This window comes from Microtus oregoni, unplaced genomic scaffold (genome assembly GCF_018167655.1).
Source record: "Microtus oregoni isolate MIOR12 unplaced genomic scaffold, Mior012 000032F_ref0000030, whole genome shotgun sequence".
In the NCBI taxonomy this organism is placed as follows: Eukaryota; Metazoa; Chordata; class Mammalia; order Rodentia; family Cricetidae; genus Microtus; species Microtus oregoni.
Window position 1 is genome coordinate 19,011,836 of NW_024543091.1, and position 18,532 is coordinate 19,030,367.

At 41.8% G+C, this 18,532-nt stretch overlaps 1 protein-coding gene across 3 annotated transcripts in view; it reads right to left on the bottom strand.

Annotated features, from left to right (window-relative positions):
* Positions 1 to 4,715: 4,715 nt before the first annotated feature.
* Positions 4,716 to 18,532, bottom strand: part of Vps13c (vacuolar protein sorting 13 homolog C) — a 154,390-nt gene continuing 140,573 nt past the window's right edge. Inside the window, exons 82-85 of one of the 3 annotated variants that reach the window (XM_041679334.1) lie at positions 13,305 to 13,393; positions 9,127 to 9,250; positions 7,234 to 7,317; positions 4,716 to 6,903 (exon numbers count right to left, since the gene is read on the bottom strand). In XM_041679334.1, the coding sequence (XP_041535268.1) occupies positions 6,802 to 6,903; positions 7,234 to 7,317; positions 9,127 to 9,250; positions 13,305 to 13,393 (399 nt within the window). In that variant the 3' untranslated portion in view covers positions 4,716 to 6,801. Of the gene's footprint in view, positions 6,904 to 7,233; positions 7,318 to 9,126; positions 9,251 to 13,304; positions 13,394 to 14,386; positions 18,184 to 18,532 lie in introns of those variants that run through there. The other 2 variants (XM_041679335.1, XM_041679336.1) reach the window with 2 other exon arrangements.

The following is an 18,532-nucleotide window of genomic DNA, read 5'->3' on the forward strand; positions in this document are numbered from 1 at the left end:
TACAGAACTGTAAAAATTTATAAATGTACACTTTATTTAAGTTATTACAAAGCAAACTCACGCTGTAGAGATGGCTCAGGAGTAAAAACACTTTGTGCTTCTGCAGAGAACATGAGTTTGGTTCCTAACAGCCCCATCAGGCAGCTCACAACCGCCTGTAACCCCAGTTTCAGGGGATCTGATACCATCGGTCTTTCCTAGCATCTGCACAAACAAGGTACACATAAAATCATGCAGGTGCACATATATATAAGAAGTCTAACAAAAAGAGAGAATGTGATATTAATATGTACATAGAAAATAAATCATGATAATGGGGACATTTTACTTCATGTAAGTAACTGCTTTTAAGGCTGGGGTACTTTTTACTGTTAGGGAAGTAACAGGAAATATGAAATTGTTTGAGGGCACTCTGTCTCAGCTTGTTCCCACGACATTGATAAAGATCAATGAATCCACATCCTAAGAGGAGTGAATGGGGGCAGATCAGATATATAAGACGACTTGATGCCATTCAGATTGCAGATGGGTTAAGTTGATGATAATGACACCTGTAAACTTCCATTTAGAGTTGAACAGATGGTAGCGTCCAAGAGTAGCACCCAAGACCCAACCTTCAGTTATATTTGAGAGTTCCCGACACAAGCTTTCACACAAAAGCACCTTCATGTATCTGCCCTAAGAACTAAGCTCGATGGATGAAAGCCATATGGAGATATGCCTATGCTGAATATAAGGACTGCCCACTAGCAACTATTACTATAATTCAACATCTAGCTTAAGTAATGAAAAGGGGAAACAGGTTTATTTTGGTTCAGGGGATGTAGTTCACTCTGGTGGGGGAAAGCATGGTAGCTGCCTTCATATGTGATGAAGGGAGGAGCATAAGGTCCTCCCATCTGGTGAACAAGGAAGCAGAAAGCTTGAGCAGGCTCTAGAAGCAGACATAACCTTTAAGGCAAGGCCCTAGTGACTCACTTCTGCCAGCTGGGCCATAGAACCCAAAGGTCCTGCAACCTCCCCTAACAGCACCTCTGGCTGGGGACCGAGTGTTCAAACACAGATTCAAGCTGTAACAGGTTGCCAAGTGAATGATTTTTTTTATAATAATCAAAAGTAATTCATTTGACCTAAACAAGGATGGCGATTGTAAGAAAGTTGATTCCTAATTCCATGTTCATTGACAGTGGCAATTTTGTGTGACGCAGGAAATACACGCCTGCCCACCCATCTAGTCATGAGTAATTCATCTTTACAGCACTTACAAAGCAGTATCTCAAGTGGCTCCCATCCACCCTGGTGCACTGGTAGATGTGCAAGAGGTCTTCTTTGTTCTTTTGGAATCAGCTTGGAGCAAGAGTCCTCCGAGTCTCTAAACTTTAACTGTACGGATCTTTGACATGAGCAAGCCGTAGTTTCCTGCTGGAAGTGACTTCAGACACAATTGCAAATGTTCCACAGGCCTCAGAACTATTCCAGAACCTCTCAGGAGTATGATTTCCTAGGGAAAGAAGCTGCTATTCAGAACAGATTACTCAAGTGATTGGAGTTCATTATTGAAAAAGCTAAGAACTCGGATATTAATTCACTAATTCATGCCCCCTTTACTACGTTTTGAAAGCATGAACCACTGTGAATTGAGTGAAGTAGGAAAGATTTGATCAGAAGTGTCAAAGTAGGTTAAGCCTCTCACAGTACTCCACAGGGAAGGGAGATGTGCCCTCTTCAAGTACAGTTGCTTCATTTAAACCATCAATAACCGCATGCTTAACTAAGCTGCAGCAGCACCCTCTGGTGAAGCTGAACCTTTACAGCGTCCATGCAAATCACATCTCTCAACACCTGCTCGTCCGTTACATCACTCTGTGATGTCATGCCCTATCATCTCTTCCTGGGCATGCCCCTAGCCACGGCGATGAAGCACTTCTTGGGCATGTGTTTGTTTCTGACAGCAGAACTGTCTAATGGTTTGTGGTAGAGTCTTGTGCATTTCATTCTCAGTTCTAATAAGAGAAGTCAAGCTTTCCTTCCTCCTCATTATACCTCAAAGGCTACATATACTGCAGTTATTAACAGCCAGCACGGTAACATTAGACTATGCGTTAGAATTCTCCAGGAGGGAAAAGAGTTTGAACCAAGGGCTGGCTGGTTTAGACTCTTGAGTATTTTCTATGGGAGATGCCTATGCAACTGTTAGGCTTAAAACATATATGAAGAGGAAGTAAATAACTGGGGGGGGGGCAGGATAAAGGCACAAAGTTCTAAAAGAAAACCAAGATATTGGCTGTGTTTATTGCACACTGACACTGAGTATCCCTCTCTAGCAAGGGCAGAGAGAGGGTGGGGAGTGGAGACAGAGTCTTGACAGATACGCTCACTACAGAATCTGAGGTATATCACTTGGTCTATTTCTGCTCCACCTGATAAAACTCAAGAACAATAATGTTATTTCAAGCCTTTGCTCTATTGTCCTGCAGCTGCCTATCTCTCCACTGGAGTGCGAAACTAGTCACAGCCAATGGATGGGTATCACTGTGTTCCTACTAAACTTTACTTAGAAGAATCTGTTATCTAAAGTCTTCTTCGACCACCACTGGTATGACATTTATTCAATAAAGATAATTAACTAACATTTAAGGAGATAGCACAGACATTCAGTGACGCATGAGAAAGGAAGGCTGTGAAGATGGTCAAAGAAGAAAGCTGGCTAGGAGAGAAACTGGCGTCAAGAAGGTATTTTCCACAAAAACAACAAAACACAAAAGTCAAGATTTGCAATCTATTTTGATAAAAGTCATTTATCCTGGGATTTAAGTCATACCTAGGATATCAGCAGTAGCAGCAGCCTTGCCCATCTCTCGAGAGGTCATGTGACCTTTCCTTGGGTTTATGATAATTAATGCTGAGGAAGGAAATCCACTCTGGAAAGGGTTAATATCTTAGTGACTGAGACTGACCTCAAGGACCAGGCTGTCCAATTTTATCACCATCCTAATTATTTTCTCACTAGAGGTCAATTTTTAAAACCCTCCTTTCCCGCAGATAATAGTTAGTGTACATGAAGGACAGGACTGTTCCATTCTTGGTGTGTATTTCTTCTGGGTGTCAGAAACCCTCGGGCTGCACCATCAAGGTGTACTTTGTTCTACTAGACATTGACCTCAACAGCAAAACGGCTTGTTAGTCAGACTGTAAGATGCAGTAGAGACATGGCCTGAATAGGAAAGAATTCTATTACTTTTCATGGTCTCTTCTTTAGCCTTTCTTCCCCCTAGATTTTGAGACGTTTAATAACCTGATAATTCTGAGGGTGTGTGGTTAGTATCAACTGTTTACCACACAGGCTCTGGTATCACCTGGGAGACAGACTTTTGGACATGTTGTGAAGAAGTTTCTAGATTGTTTTAATTGAGGTGAGATGACCCACCCACTCTATCTTTGAGTGACACCATTCAATGAGCTGGAGTCCCCAACTTAAAAAACAAACAAACAAAACGAGCAAGTAAGCTGAATAGCACACTCAGTCTGCTTCCTGACTACAGCCGGAAGGTGTCAGCTGCATCGCTCTCCTGCCAAGCCAGACTGTACCCTCTAACTGTGAGCCAGAGAAACCCTTACTCCTTACTGTTGTTTGCTCGTTTGTTTTGTTTGTCATGTATTTGGTCACATCAATGACAAAAGTTAACTGAACAGGACAGAGAGATCTACAATGTCTTCTGGGGCCCCTGGGGCCAGAGGCAGTAGGGTTTCTATTCTATGTGGCTACACTCCATAATCATTAACAGAGCTCAGTTACAGCAAACGGGTTTACATGAAGAAAGAACACAAAGAATGCCGTGTCAGTTCAGTTCAGATTTTGATGCCAGGTGACTTTGATTTAAACTCACAAACAGTTTTTTGGCTTCAAAGCCTTTTGTATTGCATAAGGGACTATACATATACAGTATATGAAGCTAAAACATAATCCAAGTCTTTCTGAAGGTTCTCTCAGTCCAAAATGATCCAAGAGGTACAATACTTAAAATGACACAGACTTTTCATGAAGGGGGGTTTTGAGAATGAACTCAGAAAGAAACTTAAGTTCTTCCACCAGAGGAAACGTCACCACCAGGGGCACGGTCACCACCAGAGGATGGTCACCACTAGGGGCCATGGTCACCACCAGGGGGCACGGTCACCACCAGAGGATGGTCACCACTAGGGGCATGGTCGTCACCAGAGGAAAGCTATGTCCCTCTGCTCTAGTAGGTTCCATTCTCTTCCCTTAGAAATTCTTTCCCTTAGAAACATACACGGGAGCTTTGTTTAAAACAAACAAAACAGATGGCCAGGGAGCACCCCACATCAGTGGGCTTAGACTGGTATTCTCTCATACATAATTCAAAATAAAACACTCACCCAGGAAGCATAGGCAGGACATTGATCACAGATCACATTTTCTTAGAAAGCCCAAGTGTATTGTTCTCTTTGGATTTGATGTCTCTGCCTTGCTACAGGCCCTGTGTGAGCCTCCTCTTCCTATCCCATACCCTGCTGGATGAGCTTTCAGACTGGTCCTATGAGTGCCCAGTGGGAGAGGTGGGGAGCCAGGAATGAAAAGACTAAGGAGACTGCAAGAGATTGGGGAGAAGCAGTCCAGATCTGCAAAACCACCAAAAAAAAAAAAAAACCAAAAAAACCACAAAACAAAACAAGTCCACCACCATGAATTCTGTCTCCCAGGAAGCCCCCAGGGGGCTGAGAGCTCAGCGCGATGCGGTTGTGCATTGCCCAGTGCTGCAGCCGCGCCACACAGCTCCAGTGTAGGAAGGGGCTCAGCACCCCAGAAAAGGCTTTCCCTCACCAGCACTATGTAAAGCCCCCAGCCTTTCACCTATCTTTGATTGGCATGGGGCCAGAAAGGGAAGGGGAAAGACGACCTGAAGAGAATGTGACTGAGTATTTAACAGAGACCTCAACATGTAAGCAACATACCAATGCTTTATTTCTCTCAGAACTTTATAAGCAAATGCATTTTTAAAAACACAATACATCTAATTGCATCCAACCAGTGGGTTACTTTCTGTCCCAGGAAATTGTATCAAACAAAAACGTCACAGATACTTGAAGGTAATCAGCTGAGATAGTAGATTTATAGATTTAATTGTTCTCAGACCAGTAGCCTGCATACCTGCTTCTGGAATAAACCACCAGTGCAAAATAATGCCGGAAATATTCACGATACCATCAACAGCTATGGTTAACATGAAAAATGTAATCAGATATTCAAATTCCTGATGAAGTCAGTTTTAAAGACACAGGGTGCTGTTGGACTTGCTAGAAGACTTATCTCTGGCTTCTAGTTCTAGAAAGTGCAATTAGGTTTAAAGCTATTCATTTCATACATGATGATTTTCTTAACAGGAATAAAGGTATTAAACCAGGCGGAGTGGCGTGCACCTTTAATCCCAGAACTTGGGAGGCAGAGGTGAGCAGTTCTCAGTGAGTTAAAGGCCAGCCTGGGCTACACTGTGAGACCCTATCAAAAGAAAGAAAGAGGAAGGTTGGGGGTAAAGAATTTAATTGAAAATCCAACAACTACCAAAAATCAGACACTGAGTTCTGCCCTCTCTTACAGAAACAGGACGAGCAGCAGTGGGGAACTAAGAGGGCTTCTCGTGCTGTCTCAGAAGCACGGCCTGCGATGTGAAAGGAGGGGCACATCAACAAAGGCAGAGGCACCCACGCCTTCATCTCAACATCCACACGCTTCACCCAAATGCCGTATTCAACACCCTGACCACAGCTAAAGGATCATCCAAGGAAACTCAGCCCCTCAGAGTCACCAGGCAGCCCGTATCTAACCCGTACTAGAGGGGGAGGAAGAACAGGAACTTGTGCTGACCAGCGCACACAGCGAACACCCGTCTCCAGCTCTATACAGACATTTATAAAAACTTACACAATAAAGCAAGTAGAGATTTTACATTCTTCCTAGCAAATATTTAAAAGACATTTATAGGTATGCATTAGAATTATAGGTTAACTTATGGCGCCCTTAGCAGTCTTATAAATTCTAAAATAAATTTCTGGAAATATAAAAAATACTGTGCTTTAAACATTTCTGAATGCCGAGAAGCTTACAGTAAATTGTTTTCATTTCCCAGAAAAAATGTAACTGTGCCCGTGAGTGCATCCTGAAAAAGCAGCCACTCCGATATCCAGGGACGGCCTTGCTTCAGACAAGGGAGTACGGCTGCCCGAAGATTCCAGATTGCCCGTATTCTGTGAGTAGCAGGAAAGGAGGGGGAAAAACACCCATGTAAAACTCATCCTATTAGGAGAAAAATGTTTTTATGAAAAAAAAATTAAAAAACGGCCCTTTGCTAGCATTTCTTTGGTCAATTCCCCAGTTTACCAAAAGTGTTCTCTCAGGTCAATTATTGCACAAATTACCTTTAAACAAAGGTCAGAGGGTCCACTATTTGTGTGGTTAAAACTTTCAGAGATGACTACTCATTTTAATACCTCCTTTCTTCAGTACAGACTCATTAAAAACAAGCCCAGCATCCTTTGTTTCCCAATTTTAATATTAATGAACATTTCTCTCTGAGTCTCAAGTGGTATTTCTTTGAGGTCTGACCTACATGGTGTAGCAGCAGACTCCTGATATATGCAGAGTTGCAAAACCCAGACTCAATAAGAGTCCAAAAGGACTGGATTTCCCAGAAAAAACAAAACAAGGAACTCCTGGAAATGTTCTCTTTTCGCAGGATTTTTGACGTGACCGTTTCCCTCTCAGAAGTCCTGTAAAGTCTGTGGTCAGGATGGAACTTGGGGTCTGAGGAGCCTGAGGGAAGGCTGCTTCATCAGCTTCTGCTGGTGCCTGGATGACTGTGCGCTCTCAAGGGCATCCAGTGCTCTCTGGAAGGCAAAGCAGGGTTATGAACTATAAGATAACCTCTGGCTCACCCAGGGGCAGCCACAAGACTCCACACAGGTGTAGACACGGACCAGGCTACAACCCTCCCCTACAGTGTGAACAGTGACACTTCCAGGCTTCCACACCCACACAGTGTGAACCACCACCCTTCCACTTTGGTGGGCTCACAGTCTGTCATTCATGGGCGCATCAATGCAAAGTTACCAGTAGGAGAGAGTACGTGAGAAATAATGGCTACTTCGCTATGACAGGCTTGTAAAGGTCTCCCAGTTAAAAACCTCGAGGGGGTGGGGCTAAAACCAACAGTTTACCTTTGCTGTGATGGAATCCTTCAGGTAAATTTTCCGAAGACAGCCTTGATTGGCACTGTCTTTTTTATGGAACAGACCCTGTTCCTGGTTTTAAAAGAAATAATGACAGAAATTATTCTCTAAAAGAAAAAAATAGCATGATCTTACACTGGATGCTTAAATGTCAACTTACTGTATAAGCACTAAACTATGAAATACATGCAATCAACTATAAGAAATAAATCACCTTGCCACAAGGAGAGCAACTGCACGCTAGAGTCATAATTTATAGGCCTATCTGTGTAAAATAAGGACTTCTGCAGGCAACAACACATAGCCTACAGGATCACAATGTGACAATACATGACAGCTGACAGACCAGTGAAAGACCAAAGGCCCTCCCCTTCATTTCCTCTGCTGATAGATAAAATTTTTATACAATGTAAAATACATCGAATCAATTCTCACCACTTATGTGGAGGCAAAGTACTGTGGTGGCCTGAATAAGGATGGCTCTCATAAGCTTGTATGTTTGAATATTTGGTACCCAGTTGGTGGAACTATTTGGGAAGGATTGGGAGGTGTGGCCTTGCTGGAGGAGGTGTGTAACTGGGGGCGGGCTTTGAGGATTCAGAAGACTGGCCCAGACTCAGACTCTCTTGCTCTCTGCTTCCAACTTTCAGATCATGAAGTAAGCTCTCAGCTGTTCCTGCCACCGTGCCTTTGCTCCAGAATCATGGACTCTCATCCTCTGAAACCATAAGCCCCAAATTAAACTGTTTCTTTTAAAAGTTGCCTTCTCATGGTGTTTTATCACAGCAATGCAAAAGTAACTGAGAGATGGAAATTAAATAGGGAACTATAAAATATGCCCCAGCTCCAATACTACGTTTCCTACTAGGGCACTCTATAATGTGTAAGGATCTGTTCTGAACACAAATGGGCAGGCAGACCCAGCAGTCTTGTTTGTAAAGGTCTACAATGAGAGAAGTGAAGGACAGTCACTTCAAACCTATTTAAAGTCTATTACATTCCGTGGGAAATGTTGTTTGGAGAGTTTCAGTAAAGGGGATAATATCATTGTTATTTTGGAAAACAAATATACTATAAAGTTACCATATTTAAGATGCAGTTGTGTAATTTTCTTAAGAAAGATAAGAATACATCTAAAACAGAGTATGTGTCCACAGTGGGTAAGCCCAAAACCCCAGGAAAGGTGAGATATCTCCCCTGCTTATGCTTTACTGTGTCATGGAAAGTTCATCCTTAGAAAAGGATGGGAGCAAAGACACAGAAAACACACAGCACGTAAGTCATATTTGCATTCTATGTGCACCAAATTATAAACAAAGCTATTTAGACCTAATATATTTTTAACTGTGTGTGTGGTGTTTGGCAGGCAGGTGTGCATGCCACAGAATGTGTAAAGAGGTCATGACGACTCTACAGGGTCATCTCTCTCCAGAGCTCTGGCATCAATCTCAGGCTGCCAAGCTTGCATAGCAAGTGCTTCAACCTGTTGAGCATCTTACAGGCCTTAGACTTCATATTTATTTTCACTGAAGCACTTAGTCTCCCAAAAGCTTGACAAAGCGAATATTTCTAGAAATGCCTCAGATTCTGGAAAAATGGATATACATATAAGGAAAGAAAAACTCCTAGTCACTAATGCTCAATCTTACCAAAAGGCAGAAGCACCCGCCAGCACACTAGTTCTGGCAGATAAATCAAGAATTCCCTCTATGTCTGAAAATGCAGTTACAAAAAATGAGATAGGTTTGTTTACAGCTTAGCATGCGCTAAGACAGACAGTGATGGCACTGCTCCTCCTGACAGTCTACCTCTGTAACTGAGAGGCAGCCAGCAAGACTAACTGCGTCCCTGGCTCTGTAGGGCGGATTCATATTCTCTTACCTTAACTGAAATCTTCAGCAGGTTTTCACTGACTCCAGGAGGACACACAAAATCTTCGAACAGACACTGCCAGTCCACAGACATATGGCCTAGGATTTCAACTTCCTTTATCAACAGCACTCGCCTATTTTGAAAAAGAAAACAAATACAGCCATGTGTTAGCTCTATCCTTTATTTTGTGTGTGTTTATTAAACAACAAAACTGACCCACTTAAGAGAGCTGTGAGGATCAGAGGCTGAGACTTCAGCCTGAAGTGGGGCAGGAAATCTTCATCAACCTCCTCACCCCAGGGCTCAGGGAAGAGCAGGCAGAATGAACGAGAGAGCTGGAGGATGGCAGGGTGCTGTGAAATCCTGTCTTCTGGACCTAACGTGGCTACTGCACTCAGGAACTCAAAGCCACTGTGATTACTAATACAAGACGTGACAAGTTCAAGCCAGCCCAAATCCCAGCACAGATAACAGACAGTCTCCAGACCGCATTACTGAGGAGCTCCTGGCAGTGGGGTAGTCCTTGGGGAGAGAAAATCATTCTTTTTTGAGTATGGCTGCTGGTAGGTTTCTTATACCACAATGGATAGCCCATAGTCATGTACACACTAGCAGCAAAAATTAGACTTAGTGAATTATTAAAAAGAAAAAAAGGAGGGTGGGGAGATATGAATTTGAGAAGGGAACATGTTAGGGGAGGATACAGGGCAGTTGGCAGGGAGAAATGGAGGCAGATAAGATCATATTTCATTGTACATATGCATGAAATTCTGAAGAAGAAAACATTTGAAAAATTAGAAAAATTCACTCACAGAAAAGTCTATTTTTCATTTTAAAAAAAGTCTACGTCAATGTCAAATGAAATGCAATACAATCTCTGCCTAACAAAATGGACTTTAAAACTTCCCCTTCTGTCAATCTTGCAGAACTCAGTAATGCTGTTTTTGGTTTTGAAAGAGCAAAACAACCGAGCAGGGAATCGCATTTGAAACACAAGTGGTGCAGGATGCGCCCTCATCTGGGAGGCCACAGAGTAAAGCCCCTGAAGACGATTTACTTGGAATATTCTTAATTGCTCTTTTCTGTCAGTCACTTACGACTTCCAGCCAAGACAGACCATGCAGGAAATGTCACAAGTCCAAACGTCAGCAAAGACTCACTTCGGACCCACTAATAAATACCAGACTTGAACATTTTAACGCTAATGTATATCACAGGAGGAATGTTTCATTTTACTCAATAGTAATGAAAAATAATATAATCCTTAAAGGACACCCACACTGATTTCCCAGCAAGTCGGATTAATTACTAATATAACTATACTTGATTTCAAGTCTCCATTAAAGACAAAAACACTAGAAATGTAAATTTGTGAATTCAAACAACATCTAGGGAAACCTGGCAGAGAAAGGAATGAAGGCATGAGGCTTGAGAGGCACCCTGTGCCTAGAAGAGAAAACAAGTACATGAGACAATGCCACACAGATTCAGAGCACTGGGGAGGGGGCAGGCTGTGCTGGGGAGGAGGCAGGCTGTGCTGGGGAGGGGAAAGGCTGTGCTGGGGAGGGGAAAGGCTGTGCTGGGGAGGGGGCAGGCTGTGCTGGAGAGGGGGCAGGCTGCACTGGGGAGGGGGCAGGCTGCACTGGGGAGGGGAAAGGCTGCACTAGGAAGGGGGCATGATGTGTGACTCCCCTCTGTAAGCTGTGAATATCATTGGTTAATAAAGGAACTGCTTTGGGCCTATAGCAGAGCTATAGGGGAACAGAGCTAAATGGAATGCTGGGAGAAAGAAGGGTGGAGACGGAGAGAAGCCATGGAGCTGCTGGAGACAGACACTTGGAACTTTACCGGGTAAGCCACAACCACGTGGCGATATACAGATTAATAGAAATGGGTTAAATTTGTATAAGAATTAGCCAATAATAACCTAGAGCTGATGAGCCAAGCAGTGATTTAATTAATATAGTTTCTATGTGATTATTTCAGTTCTTGTCGGCCGGGACAAACAAGCGGCCCCTTCCAACAGGGGCAGGCTGCGCTGGTAGCATGGGGGGTGAGTTCGAGTTGATCACTGAGGAGTTCTCCTTAGAGAGAGACAGTGACTGTTCAGACAATACAGACACACTGCCAGATTAAGTGCAGAAGGGATTGAGTGTGATGCTGAGAATTGAACCCAGGACCTTACAACGGCTAGGGAAGCACTCACTCAGCTATGCCCCCACATACCTTCTAGTTCTCTATTTTTGAGGCAGGGTCTCACAACGTTGCCTAGGCTGTCCCGGCCTTTACCTTGCAATCCTCCCGACTCCCTCTCCCAGGCATAAGGGATAGCAGGCCTGCACCACCAACCCCAGCAGAAGAAAGGGCTAATTAAGGAGTATGGAGGTCTGAGGCTGGAATATCAAATGCATACCTTGGTGAGAAAATCACCTTAAGGTCTAATTTTAGATGATATTTATTCACCGTCATCTTGAAATTATGCCTTCAGCTTGCAGGTATTGGACACAGCATGAAGACCCTTTGTTTTAAACAAACCTTTAGTGACAAGCAAGAGAGTAGGGGCTCGGTGTCTGGAGTAGAAAAATAAGAACGGCCGTGAGTGCAAAGCCCAATGAGGAAGCAGTGACAGCATCACTTATGACGGTGGCTGTAAGGTGAGGGAAGACACAGCCAGACTCTGCATGCTCAGGAAGGCAGACCTGAATGAACCCGGTGATCAATGGGAATTACAGCAGGCCTCAGACACTGTTTCTCAGAGGGGCTGATACCTATAGCACCCCTGGCCCTTGAAGAGCAAGAGCCATCAGAGTATTCCCTCATTTGACACATTTAACACCGGCGCACTGTTCTAACCAGTGATGAGCGGCCCCACACCCCGGACCCTAAGCCCAGGTCAGTATCAGCTCAGTATCAGCCTTGTGCCAGATGCATCTCCCCATTCTGTGTGTTTCTAAGCTCTCTCTTCTCCTGACCAGTCCAATAACAGCATATTCTCCCATAGCTGAAACCTCCATTCTCTCTCCTGCTCCAAGTATCACCTTCAAATCTTGTCATCTCCTGTGTGACACACTGTGACAAGAAGTCTCCAAGATCTCCACTCCAGATCCCTTTTTCGTTTGTTTAGTTGAGACAGGGTTTCTCTGTGTAGCTTTGATCTTTTTAAAGGTCTATTTTAATTTTTAAGTGTCTATGTATTTGTGGGTACGTACACTTACATGCAGCTGCCCACAGAGGCCAGAGGCATATGCACAAAGTGGATGCTGAGAACTGAACCTGAGCTCCAAAAGAGCAACAGATGCTTTTAATTGCCAAGCCATCTCTACAGTCCCTGTGATTACACCTCTACTGATGGACCAATAGGATGACTGAACAAGTCTTCCTTACGACTGGTTGGTTAACCTCGTTAGAAAGACATGTTTCAAAGTTTAGATTCTGCAATTCACCTCTCTTATTTTTCTTCTCATCCAGGTATATTCAGGTCCAACAGTGAGGAGTGCAGCTCAGTATGAGAACACTCACTTATCAACCATTACACCCTGGGTTTGATTTCAAAAGCCCAGATAGATGGGATGGATGCATTAGAGGGAGGAAGGGAAGGAGGGCAGAGGAGAGGGAGAGGGAAGAAACTAGGGCAGAGTGCCTAAACACTCTGCTTTAACCCTACAAAAGAGAGCCCTTGGAAAATTGTTAATCTACAGTAGCTATCTGGAGACAAGTTTATTTCTAGAGTAAATCTTGGAACATTATTTGATAGTTTAGCATAAATCCTTTTTCTCTGGAAAAAGGGTTTACCAAAATACTCAGAAGGCACTCCTCTGGGCATATAGGAATGATACCATCCTTAAGAGGGGCTTACCAATACCCCAAATCAAACCTCACAAGGGAAAGTAGGGTCACCCTCTTCAATTTGAATTGTGACTCCTTACCACTGCAAGATGTAGGCAATACTCACTGTGCCATCAGCAGCTGCCATGTCTGGAGACGCCCAAGCCAAGCTGGGCCTAGCTCCTGCATCTCCAGAATGAGGCACCCTGAACACACGCTCTTGGGACACGACCTAGAGCTGTGTTTCTGTGATGGGATGAAAATGAACATCCCACCCCTGACGTATAGTTTTCCAGCCCTTCTGCCATGGCAGCTGAAAGTCCTCCCATGAACACAGCTAGGTGGCATCTGGATGTCAATACCTGTTTGTAATCATAAGGACTGCCCTCTTGTGTCCAGGAACAGCACAGTGGAACTGGTAGGTCTCGCCTTCCAGCTTCTTGATATGGTTCTGAAAAAGAAACAAGAGTTAAGACTTGGGAACTACATATATTTAAATATCTGTATAATAGTCGATGGAAATCAATGTTAGGAAAAGGTGCATTGGAAATAAAACTAGCATACTACAGAGTGGCATCCGAAGCAAGAAAACAACTTATTTATAATATCAAGTACTTTTCACTATTGCCTTAAAAAGAAATGTATTGAATGCTTACCAGGTGAGCGTCTGATGAAAAACATCTTGTTCTTAGTAACTTAAGAGACTTAAACTATCAACCAGAAGCACTCACACACCTTAATCAAGAATATATAAACACGTGGTAAATACAAAACTGCTACATCAATGTCTCAGCAGTCCTTAAAGGGCCTCCCTGGCAACAGCTTGGGTGAGTCTAATAACTGCTATCTGAGGACACAGAACTTAGAAATCATGGCTCTGAAATTCTTTTCAGAGAATGGTTCACATTTTTCTTCCAATTCTTTGGAGAGAAGTCTGATTTTTCTGAAAAGCAAAGGCCCAGGGGCTGGAAAACTGGTTTAATTCAAGAGCAGAGGACAGGGGTTCTATTCCTGATACCTACACTATAGGTCATAGTTGCCTGTAACTCCAGTTCCAAGGGCTCTGAAGCCCTCTTCTGGCCTCCAAAGGCTCAAACACACACACACACACACACACACACACACACACACACGGTGCACATACACACACTCAGGCACACACATAATTACATAAATATAATTTTTAAAATGCTAAGCCCCAACCACTTCTTCAGACAGGATTATGTACTACATAAATGGTAAACCTCCAAGGTGTTTGCTGGTTTTGATCATAGCTGGTTGTGTAGAGTAAGCACACATTGAAAAGGGAACATTTTTGTATGAAATTATATTTCTGACTAAAATAGACAATTATGGATATGAAGGATTTCAAAATCGTTTGAAAGAGCATTTCAGAATAGTCTGCATGGTTTATTTCTAATGGACAAAATAACCCAAGTATAAATTGTAGCCAATAAAATATTTATTTTCTTTTTCAAGTATCTTAAAACTATTGTCTTAAATGAGTCAATACACATTAAAAAAACAAAGTTTTTTATAACAAATACTAATGAAAGGTTATTATTGATATCACCTATAATGAACGATTAAAGATCAAATAATCCATGGGCATAAGATACAGAGACAGACACGTGAATGAGCGAGACTGGCACACTGCCCGACTGAAACGCACCGCCAACAGCAGTAGGATCACAAAGTCACTGTACGCACAGCAGAGAAAGCACGCTTGGTGTTGGGATTTCAGAGCTTAAGTACCGTTTTCATTTGTGATGCTGGGGATGGAACCCACATTTTAAAAGTATGTTGGCCCCTAGTCATTCCTTGACAATTACAAAAAGCCATGAACAAGTATTACAAAAGAAATGAATGAGGAGAGAATTCCTACAGAGCTGAGGTGGCATCTTCAGGTTACATCTCAGAGATGGACAGTTCACCCCTGTGAATTAGTTCCAATATTTTGCCATCAGTTTCTTCAGAGAAAAGGGGGAAACAGAATAGCACACTATAACAATGTAGGCCCTTCAGCTGGAGCTTGGAATGCACATGTAAGCCAGAGAAGCTGCAGGGAGTAGAGAGACACCTGCTTCTTTCCTAATCTCGCCATTGTTTATCAAGTTTTAACCACCAAGAGCCTTATGGGAAATCTAGTACTGAAAAAGTACCTTTTCAGTGCTAGTAAGGAAATCTAGAGCAAGCTCCTTAGCCACCAAGGGCAGCAGGAGACCAGGCTGACCAAAGTGGCACTCTCTCTTCCAAACTCGGCACGGGCAACTGAGTAAGACTTTGCTAAAGAATGGGTCCTTTGCCCATTCCCTCTCATCCCTTTCAAACTAATTCTAAGGAAACGGCACAGGGCATGAAGTGGCAAAACTCCAGTGCACAGCAGTGTTAATCACAGAGTTAACGGTACCAAGTACGGTACAGGAACCAATGTCAGGGACTGAGGTCATACACAATGTAAGGTTATCTCAGTGGGTAGACAGGCCAAGGGTAAAATGTTAATGAAGCATTTCCATATATAGAAAAACACACTTAGGTAGAAAAGGCAAAGACTGCCTCTTTAAATCTTGTTTGAACGTTAAGAGTTATAAGCAAAATAAATAATAAATAAGACCTGTCTATATATGCATATGTATATACATATATACACACACATACATGGGCAGCATAAGCAGCATTATCTTAAGGGAATATTGGAGAACTATTCTACAAACACATGGCACATGAGTAAGGCTTTTTACAACCAAACAGTAAAGAACACAGAAGAATACTTGGGAGTTAAAAAGAAAAAAGGGTAAATGGTCCCCAAATAAACTATTTAGAATAAACTAATATTACAGTAAGATCTAGGAGGATATAATATAATACTCTAGAACCCTGTGATCTTTACATGTCTACTTACTCCCTATGGAATCAGTCCAGTAGAATCTAAACAGCAAGTAAGTGCTTCTTACCCAACTCGCTGATCACAGCAATATGGGCAAGCAAGAAATGCAAATGAACGAAACTTCTCAGTTACCCATGAACAAACTATCAAACTCGACAGCAACCTACATTCTGTTTCTTCCAATAATTATTACATATATCAAAGTTTAAAGGGTTGTCTGATATCGAGCTAAAACTAAAAATCCATATGAGATGCCTAGATGCTTAGTTACAGTAACTTTTTGTGCTTAGTAATAAACATTTATAAAAAGAAGAATCACAGGAATGAATCACCAAGGAGCTAAAATAAAAATGAACAATAAAGACCTTAGGTTTCAGAGGTTCACAAAAGTCTAAGAAAGTCGAGATACAGTCAGGAAAACTAAAAGCTGTGGCTCTCACACAAGAGCCTACAGCATCTGAAGCGAAGGACTGTGCTTGATTCTCACAGAAGCTGCACACATGGGGACATTGTGTCTATCCCCTATTCTCCAGGCACAAGAAGATTCTTCCTTTCTTTTTGTTACTGTTAATATTTACATGTTTTTCTCTACTTGGTCCCATAAGCACAGAAGTCTTATTTTCAGGGGAACATAGTGGTACCAGGGGTCAAACCCAGGCCTTGGGCATGCTATTTTACCTGAGCTGTACTCCAGCCCAATAATATAAGTCATTTCTTTTTCCAGCTAACACTGTCTGGTCACTGGACATCAATTATTTTTCTTTAAATAGTGTTTTTAATATAAAGCATTCAAATAATTGGTTTTTATAACTGCATGTTTAGAAACATATAAATTCATGCCTTTAATTCCAGCACTTGGAGGCAGAAGTAGGAAGATCTCTGTGAGTTAAGGCCAGTCTGGTCTATAGAGAGAGTTTCTAAGCCAGAAAGGGCCACACAGTGAGACTCTGCCTAAAAAAACAAATTAGAATCCAACTGAATGCTTGTATCTTAACTAGTTCCGTTATCTTCAAACATATATTAGGGATGGGGTTTCTATTCAATTGAAGTTGTGAGATAAGACACTGTTAAATCACAAAATTAAACATTTCCATTATTTATTTTTAAAAAATTAAAATATAACTTACTTTGAGAATTAATTGGAGGTATAAATGATAATTTATAATAATTTTTTCACACCAAGAGAAATCTCTGGGAGTTAAACCTCTAAAGTGTCAAAGGCATATGCATGTTTATGTTGGTGCATGTGTATGTGGAGGTGTGCACACATGTATGTATGGAGGCCTCAGGTCACTATCAGGTATCTTCCTCCACCAATCTCTTTTGTTTTGTTTTGGTTTGGCTTGGTTTTGAGCAGAGTCTCCCACTAAATCTGGTGCTCACTAAAATAAGTGAGCTGGCTGCCAGTGAGCCCCAGGTTCTGCCTGTTTCCTGACCCTTCTCTTGGATTGAAGTTAGAGACATGTTCCACCATCACATGGCCTTTAAATGGGTACTGGATTTCTGAATTCAGGTCTTTGTGCTTGTTTGTAAAGACTTTACCAACTGAGCCATCTTCTCAGCCTCTAAAAAGTTTGCTTCTTAAAAGTAAAGGTATTTATACATTCAACTGCCACAGAAGTAATTTGCCTAATTACATGTTCTGTTACTGATTCTACTACGATAATTAAAATCAGTAATTACAAAGTACATATAACCAACAATGAGGCTCAGCTTTTCAAAAGTATTCTGCTAAAGGCTAAAGGAGCAGACCACATAAAATTACTTCATTTATTTAGCCATAACTGAGTTAAAAAAAAAAAAGAAAAAATACCGAAGAAACATATTCCTACAATTCCTATGCCAGGTCTCATCTCAGGTCTAACAACAAGCTCAGAGAAACTGACATATTACTTATTAACAGTTCCATAACTTGAGTAAATTTGAGTGACATGTGGAGCATAACTCTATATAATTCCATCATCGAAATGCACAAATATGAAGAGACATTCACTGCAAAGACCCACCCTTCTCAACTTCATCTGTACACAAACACACAAAAATGATAGACTTCCAAAATTGTAGCAAAATATATGCTCTCGGTTCAATACTCTTTGACCCCAACCCCAACCCAGCAAAGTTATTTCCTGCACCTTTTACACATCTTAGACCTGTGTAGAATTACAAGAAGCCACAATTTTCAACCGTGGCCAAGCCACTATTATGAAGAGTTCAGATAGAAGTGAGAGTTATAAAGAAAATCTCATTAAAATCAACCCTCAGTCTGATTCACACAGTTAAATAGGAGCAGTTTGAGTTTTAGGGATGGAATCAGGCAGTACAGGAAACATTTACTCCTGTGTTCCCAGTTCTTGCTGTGTAGGCAGAAAAAGAAAGAAAATAAAGTTAGAAGTGTGCAAAAAGATACAATGTAATCACATACAATGAAAACCAAAGGCTAAGAATAATTAAGCCCTCTTTATCATAGAGCACAAAAATATTAATAAGTTTCTGTTGAGAGAAAGCCAGTCATGGGAGAATAGCAATTTAAGTATGTATATATTATTTAAATATAATAATACTATAACCAAGACGAAATGCCAACCTATATTAATTTTTAAATGTTTAACAAGACTATAATATATCTAAGTGTATAATCTCTTTTTCTCTCTTACAGTCCTGTTTACCAGAATAATTTAGATTTCCACAGTAAGAGGAGTAAGT